The sequence below is a fragment of the Lucilia cuprina genome, chromosome 2, assembly GCF_022045245.1.
Source record: "Lucilia cuprina isolate Lc7/37 chromosome 2, ASM2204524v1, whole genome shotgun sequence".
In the NCBI taxonomy this organism is placed as follows: Eukaryota; Metazoa; Arthropoda; class Insecta; order Diptera; family Calliphoridae; genus Lucilia; species Lucilia cuprina.
Window position 1 is genome coordinate 15,222,156 of NC_060950.1, and position 8,430 is coordinate 15,230,585.

Sequence of the window (8,430 nt, forward strand, 5' to 3'; positions counted from 1 at the left end):
TATTAGTTTTAGCCAAAATTTCACATGATCATAAAAAAATTTCACAAAATTTTCACAAAATCAAAAAAAGTAAATAAACGTATTTTAATAATTATTCATCAAATCGAAAATGAGTTCTCGGTCAGGCAGCAGACACAATGACTATAAATTTATAGCATTTTGTGGTTTAAAAACATTTTAATATTTTTCTTTTTTTTCTCTTGCAAATAATTGTGTTTTTATGTGAATTTTGCTGCTATTTAAATGATTGATTTCGAATTGTATCTGAGGCGAAAAGTGGGAAAAGAATAAATACAATTGTTTGTGATTATTTTTTTCTTTTAAATATAGAATTACTGTATTTTATAGTTTAAATAAATAAAAATATAAATTTTGACTTTAGCCATTAACAATTTTGAATGACATTTGTCATAGAACTTTTCAGTTGACAAGCGTTTCAATTTGGCAATTTTAATAAATAATTTTGAGAATTTTTATTAGGTTGCGAATGGGTTAATTTAGTTACTTAGAAAATTAATTGATATATAACTGTATGTTTTTTTATTTAATGGACTATAATTCAATTTAATCTTCACTGCATTAAATAATCCAATTAATCATTTCCTTCAATATTTTTCTTATTCGCACCGTAATTTATTTTAAAATAAACAAAACAAATGAATAATTAAAAACTAATTTAGTAGAGTCCATAAATAAGAAGTATGAACAATTTATAAACCTATTATAAACAGTAGATATCCGCTTATCGAGATTTCAGTTAAAAGCATAAAAAATGTATCCATTCATCCTTGACATTAGAGTACAAAAGATCGATTATTTTAGTGAAATCTGAAGGATTGGTGATCACTCTTAGTATTTTAAAACTCGATCATTAAAAAGTAAAACATAAAAACCACATTTGATCACCAAGTTTTGACATTTTAAGTGAAACTTCATTTTCTGGCGAAACAAGTAGTGATGGAGGGTCAAAAGAATATGATCACCAGGGAAACCGAAAACATGCTCTAAAAAAAGTGTTTTAAGCGCTTTAAATATGCCGTAAAAAACTCAAAATATGCTCTTAAAATTTAAAATATATGCTCCAAAAATAAAATTTTTTATTATTTTTTAACATTGAAAAGCTCAAAAAGACTGAAATTGTAATGAAATAATAAATGTTTAATGTCATATTCTATATCCTACAACATTTTTTTATAAATGTTTCATCTCATAGTTTGAAGAACTAGTATAATATAATTCCGTTTTACGTTCAGATAACCAATAAATAACATGACTCCATTTGGTCCCCAAAAAACATATTTCAAACGACAAAGTTTGACACATTTCTTCCAATTGTATTCATAGCTTTTAAACTGACATTTTAATCGGTGTTGTCATAAATTCCAATAATTAGTTTTTTAAACTATAAAAATGGATTAGTCTAATGAAATCAAAAGTAATCGGTTTTATGTCCGATTTAAAATATAATGCTTTATTGAATAAAAAACTATAACATAACGAATTTTTTTTTCAAAATTGTAAAATAGGCTAAAAAAATTAAAAAAAAATAAAAAAATAGAATTTGATTTTTTTAAATAAGAAAATTAAAAATGTATAAAAACGAAAAAAAGCGAGAACATCAAAATATGCACTAAAAGAGTAAAATATGCTCTAAAAACTCGAAAAATATGCCTTAAATATGCTAAAAAGTCAAATCATGCAAAATTATGCTCTTATGGATAAAATATGCAAAAATATGCTCTAACAAATCGATGCCAAAATTCTTAAATTGGTCTGAAACGTGTAAATATCTTATCCATGAGTCCATACGACGCACCACAAACAACATGCATTTGCATATTTTGGTTTCCCTGATGATCACTTTTTTGAAATATAAAATTTCATTTTATAACGAAACTGGAAGCTTTAGATGATCTGTGATCACTTTTATTTGTCATATAATTTTGATATTTTAAGTGAAACTCCATTCTCTGGAGAATTGATGAGGTCAAACGAATGCGATCACTTTTATTAGCAGATAGAACTATAGTGAAACAAAAACTTTCATTTTCTAAATAATCTGGTGGCGCTAGGTGATCTGCGATAACTTTTATATGTCACCAAATTTTGATCTTTAAGTGAAACTACATTCCCTTAAGAAACAAGGGGCCAAAAGAGTGCGATCACTTTTATTTGCAGATAGAACTGTAGTGAAATATAAAATTTCATATTTTTTAACGAAACTGCTGGCGCTATATGATCAGCGATCATATAGCGATAGATTATCTGCGATCACTTTTGTTTGCCACCGCATTTTGATATTTTGATAGAAACTCTATTCTCGGGCAAAACGAGAAGTGAAAAGGTCAAAACAAATTGATCACTTTTACTTGCTGATGGAACTGTAGTGAAACATAAAATTTCATTTTTTAAGAAACTGGAGGCTCTAGATGATCTGTGATCACTTGTTTTTGTCACCAAATTTTGATATTTTGAGTGAAACTCTATTCTCGGGCAAAACGAGAAGTGATCACTTTACGTGAAACTCCATTCTCTGAAGAAACAAGGATCCAAAGGAGTGCGATCACTTTTATTTGCCGACAGAACAGAAATGAAACATAAAATTTAATTTTCTAACTAAACTGGAGGTACTATATGATCTGAGAACACTTTTATTTGCCACCAGATTTTGATTTTTCGAGTGAAACTCTAGCGAAAAAGGGGCGATAGGACCAAAAAAATATGATTATTTTTTAGCTAGAAAGTGCATTTTCTTTTAGAGGCGCAAAACGATAATTTGCAATCACAATTTCAGATTTCGGCTGAAAGATCGATAATCAGTGATGACTTTCGTTTCCCAACAAAATTCGAGTTTAAGAGTGAAAAATTAAATGTCCATTTTTTTGCGAAACTAAATTGAAACAACTTTCTGGCAAAATTGTGTCACTTGAACCCAAATTTCAATAATAACATTTAATGAATATAGAAGTCCATTTTTCCATGTTTCGCGAAAATTATTTTCTAAATCCAAAAATTCATTTTCTGATGAATCTAATCTTAATGTTCGATAGTCTCTGATCGCTTTTATTTTACAACATAGATCGAGTTTTTGAATGAAAAAGTAAAAGTCCATTTTCTGACAAATCTAGAGAAATTTAGGGTGAACACTTTTATTTGGTGAAACTATAGGCGATAGGACCATAAAAGAAATAAAAATGTATGATCACATTTATTTTTTAACAAAATTTCAGCTTTTTCTATTTTCTTGCGAAATTTAGACACATGGAATCTCAAAGGATCATGTTTATTTACTGCCAAAAAAGAGAAAGTGAAACCAAAAGAACCGTAATCTGTGAGCACTTTTACTTTCCAAGAAAATACGATATTTTAAGCGAAACAAGAGTGAAACCTAAAAAACACTTAAATTTTTCGTCAAGAACCGATTTTTAGGTGAAACTGGAAAGTACATTTTCTTGCGAAACTAAAGACACACTCTAACAAAACTAATGAAATCTAAAAGTCCATGTTTTAAGCGAAACTCAAAAGTCCATTTTCAGTTGATACTAGTACCAAAAGTTGATGATATGTGACGTTTCTATTTCTCAACAAAATTCGATTTTTTGATGAAACTAGCGAAAAGTAAATTTTCTGGCGGAATAACGGTGCAAGAAAATCCGATAGTTTGTACAAAACCAAAGTAAAACGTAAAAGTCCATTTTCTGGCGAAACAAGAGATGCTTGGACCAAATAATCGATATTTTGAGCAAAACTATAGTGAGACTAAAAGGTCACTTTTATTTTCCGCAAAAGATCCGCTTTTTGGATGAAACTATAGTTAAACCTAAATATGCTTTTTCTGACAAAACTAGAGGTATTAGGGATAAATGGTCGATAATCTATGATAACTTTTATTTATCGATAAGATCCACGTTTTTGGCAAAACTGCAGTGAAACCATTATGTCCTTTTTCTGGCGAAACTAAAAACGCTATTCCATTTTTTGCACTTAGGAATCTAGATGTGTTAGGGCCAAATGTAATTATTCTATTGAACGTTATTATTGATTATGTCGCCCTGGCAACCTTACGACTAATAAAACAAACTTAATTTCTCTAAGTGGAATTCTCTATATCCATATTAACAAGTGTGTGTTACCGTTAGTTTCGTATTCAAAATAAAATTGTTTAATCGATAATCAAATTTCAATACTTCAAAGAAGAAAAATTTACAAAATAATTTTTTTTCATTAATTTCATTTATAAAAATACATTTCTCCACGTTTATTTTAATTGCAAATTTAGTGTATTTTTTAAAAGAAATTCAAATTTATATATACATATATTTCAAAAGTATGGAAGAATTACAAGACGCCAGCATTCATCATACGGCTGCCAAGTTAATCAGTACAATTAAGACATTAAAAAATTACGAGCCACTTTATCAAAATGTTCAGGTAGGTGGATTTTAAATACTACATCTGAATATACACTTTATTTTTGGCACATTCTTTTTTTTTCAACTCTATATAGAAATTGGTGTGCAGTCCCAGTGTAGATCGTAATGATATGTGCAATACTTTAGAAGAGGCCATTAAAAGTGCCGGCATTGAAACCGATATACGCAATATTATATTTCATTTGGTGCGCAGTAAATTGAAACCGGAGGATAAAGTTCACCAGACAAATGTGGTAAATATTAAATAAATACGATCTGGATAATTGATCCTTAATTAGATTGTAAAAAATAATACTTAAGGACACTTCACACGATCACACTTTACTTGTGCGTTAAGGCTAATTGAAATTTACACAAAATTCTGAGAGATCATATTACTTGTGTGATTGTGTGGTGCCGGCTTTAACGATTTCCATTCCAAATAGTTTCTATATCTTTTTACAAATAATCCTTTAGCGTATTTGAAACGTGCAGGTGTTGAAAGGGATCGATCGTGTGCGTAAAAACAATATTTAAGGGCACTTCACACGATCACACTTTACGTACGTAAAATCTAATAAAAAAGTAAAATGAAATACAATCCGTATAACAAGAGAATGGAAGTCGTATGATTTGTAATTTTTGTGTTTATACGATTGGTATAAAACAATAACAAAGTAAGATGGAAACAGCTGTTTTACTTTTTTTTATAAGTTCACATAAAAATACATCCCTGGCCTGCTTGTTTTTTTTTAACATTTCAAAAAATGAAGAGAACCATACGTCGGTCAAATTTTCGATCTATATTTTCCTTAATGTGTGATGGTTTCATTACATATTGCAGTTTACACGATCCCAATCATACTCTTCTACACAAAATTTTGACAGTTCATATAACTTGTGTGATCGTGTACATCCAACTTTAACAATTTCCATTTCAAATCTATTCTATATCTTTTTTAAGAATGATCCTTTAGCCTATTTGAAACGTGCCGGTGTTCAATGGGATCGTCGTGTGCGTAAAAGTTTAAATGCCATGTGTTCCGAATTGAAAATGGCTTGTCAAGGTCAACCGCGCATACCAGCCGATCGTGAGGAATTACTCAATAAATGGGATGAATTAAGTAATTATACTATAGGTAAGTTATTTCTCAAATTATGAACCGGTTTCAAGACCTCCACCCCCTCTATTGAATTGGAAAACTTCTTTACAGATTTAGCCAATTATCGCCCGGTATATGCTCCTAAAGATATTCTAGATGTTTTGCTTTCTTTAAAAGGCCCCACCAAATGTCCCGAGAATACTGAGTTGGTGTAATTTATTGCGCTTAAATTTATAAATTTTAATTGAAAATTTTTATTTTCCCTTTTTCTATTAGACAAGTACCGAAATGGGAATTTTCTCATATATCACTACCAGTTAAAAATCTATTTGAATTGGTAATAATCGGAGTAATAAAAACATCTTTTAATATAAAATCATAAAACTCATATTTTATATTACTTTCAGCGAAATCATTATAATGATCTAATGCGCAATGAAACGTATGCCAGTGCTGGTGATATAAACGTACAGTGTCAACGTGTGCTCGAATCAAAACATGCTGTGCTTTGTCAACATTTACTAAGAAAAGGCAATACACCAGCGCCCTATAGAGGTGCTCTATGGGCTTATGTTTTGGGTAGTCATGTCAATGATTATGTAGGTTATTCTTTTATATTTTTTGAAAGAATTTAAATTATAAATTTTACAAATATCAATCAACTTTTCTTTAGGACATTGATCACTGGAACAAATTGAAACATATGGTTTTGGCCACCGATCATATTGTTGACAAATTAGTTTTTAAAGATATACAACTTACTGCCTCCAATGATGATCAGTATTTTGTTTTCGAAGATGTTCTCTATCAGGTGATGTTGTGTTTTTCACGCGATACAGAGATCGCTCAAATGATACAATTCGAACATTATCCCGTTAAGGGTAAACATTATGAGGCTCCGCCTTCGGGTGTAGTGCCGTTTCATGGTATTTGTATGTTTGGTAAGATCATTATACTGACACTTTGTATGAATATTTATCGATACACTTTTAATTGATACATGTTTTCTTGTAGCTGCTCCATTTTGTTATTTGTATGATTCGCCCATTGGCTTATATTTTACCTTTCGAGCATTTTACATCAGATATTGTCATCGTTTGACCACTATTAATACTCATCCTCAGGTATTAATATAGATTTCTATTGAATCAGATTATACCAAAATGTCTTTTCTTCTTTTTGCAGGGCATTGTCAGCATATGTTTATTGTTCGAAAAACTATTACAAACCCACGAGCCACAATTATGGTCACATTTTCGGGAGTTACAAATTCAACCGTAAGTTCAAATCATATGATGAAAAAAATAAGCTTTTTGTTAGAAATGAATTCTCAATGTCACAATAGTTAAACTATCGTGAATGAATAAGTTCTCGGAATCTTCGTGATACCGATTTTTTAACACGATCCCCACATTCAAACTTATTGCTTAAAAATTTTCCACTTTTTCCCCAGCATTCGCGTTGTCTTCAAATGGTTAATGCGTGCATTTAGTGGCCACCTGCCTCCCGATCAGTTGCTAGTTTTGTGGGATTTGGTAAGTATTTATGGCTAATAAAGTATAGTTACTAAATTTATATTTCCCATTCCTTTACAGATCTTGGGCTTTGATAGTTTAGAAATTCTCTCCATATTTGCTTTAATTATTTTATCATTTCGTAAAGAGAGCATTATGCAAGTTACATCTCTGGATAGTATCGAAGCAATATTGGCTGATTTGTCATCGATAAAAGTTTTGCCTCTGGTACAGTTGGCTCTTAGTAGGGATTAGTAAAATGTAGTAAATTTTTGTATATTAAGTATTATTTAATAAATTTAGTGAATTGTTGGAAAATAACTATTGATTGATGGTTTGTTTTATAAAATACTAAACAGATACATGGATAAAGGAGCAATCAAGAGCTTCGCCCCCTAAACAGATGGAAGCGGGACTGGTTTCCGTGCATTTGTCTCAGATATTTACTACATGCTTGAATTTCACATATACCACCATTAAATGGGAGGATGCAGCTGTTATATTTATACCTAAGCCAGGAAAACCTAGCTATGTGACACCTAAGTCTTATCGACAGATAACTTTTACGTCCTTCCTACTTAAAACCTTGGAACGGAAAGTCGATAGTATGGTTAAAAGCAGTATACCCGACAAAGACCTAAAATTTAAGCAGTATGCTTATGTGAAGAGACGATTGGTGGAAACCGCCTTAAACGAAGTGGTCCACTACATAGGTGCATCCTTTGATAGCAAACTATATACACTGGCGGTATGTATTGACATCGAAGGCGCCTTCAATAACGTGCACACTGATACTCTTATCCAATCCCTAGACCAGTTTTATGTTGAACGGGTGCTCCGTAGTTGGATCAACCACATGCTAAGGAATAGATGGATAAGCTGCGAGATGAACGATCAGGAAAAATGTATACCACAGGGTGGCATTTTGTCTCCTTTACTCTGGGTTACCACGATTAATAGCCTCCTAAGGACCCTAACCGAGAATGGACTTGTGTAGAAGAGTTGAGGAGGCTCTGAATACGGCCTTAAGCTGGGCTCAACCGAGAGGCCTCAATGTCAACTCACATGAAAGACAAAATTTCTACGTATACCGGGGAAAGAAGGTACCAGTGACAGACAAAGTTAAGTACTTAGGTGTAATCCTCGACAATCGAAAATTAAATTGGAGACACCACATAGAGGATAGGATCTACAAGCACATCGGTGCTGGGCGATATGTAGAAGAACTATAGGTATGAAATGGGGTCTAAGTCCTACTATGACAAATTGGCTTTATAAAAGTGTAATTAGATCAATTCTAGATAGATAGATAGATAGATAGATAGATAGATAGATAGATAGATAGATAGATAGATAGATAGATAGATAGATAGATAGATAGATAGATAGATAGATAGATAG

At 31.3% G+C, this 8,430-nt stretch overlaps 1 protein-coding gene across 2 annotated transcripts; it reads left to right on the forward strand.

The window, feature by feature from the left end:
• Positions 1 to 4,264: 4,264 nt before the first annotated feature.
• Positions 4,265 to 7,350, forward strand: LOC111684183 (TBC1 domain family member 19). Of its 2 annotated transcripts, none has more exons than XM_046956307.1 (11): positions 4,265 to 4,431; positions 4,508 to 4,666; positions 5,377 to 5,551; positions 5,627 to 5,726; positions 5,792 to 5,852; positions 5,923 to 6,114; positions 6,189 to 6,456; positions 6,530 to 6,639; positions 6,701 to 6,792; positions 6,969 to 7,050; positions 7,111 to 7,350. In XM_046956307.1, the coding sequence occupies exons 1-11, from the start codon at positions 4,330 to 4,332 to the stop codon at positions 7,282 to 7,284; spliced, it is 1,515 nt and encodes a 504-aa protein (XP_046812263.1). In that variant the 5' UTR covers positions 4,265 to 4,329; the 3' UTR covers positions 7,285 to 7,350. The 2 variants fall into 2 exon arrangements, with proteins under 2 accessions (XP_046812263.1, XP_023302074.2); XM_023446306.2 differs by having other exon boundaries at positions 5,627 to 5,720.
• Positions 7,351 to 8,430: the final 1,080 nt, after the last annotated feature.

Bases quoted from the DNA above. Each gene is read 5' to 3' on its own strand.
- LOC111684183 (XM_046956307.1), top strand. From the start codon at position 4,330: ATGGAAGAATTACAAGACGCCAGCATTCATCATACGGCTGCCAAGTTA. The intron at 5,727-5,791 runs GTAATTTATTGC...TTTTTCTATTAG, and splicing joins CCCGAGAATACTGAGTTGGT to ACAAGTACCGAAATGGGAAT. The intron at 5,853-5,922 runs GTAATAATCGGA...TATTACTTTCAG, and splicing joins TTAAAAATCTATTTGAATTG to CGAAATCATTATAATGATCT.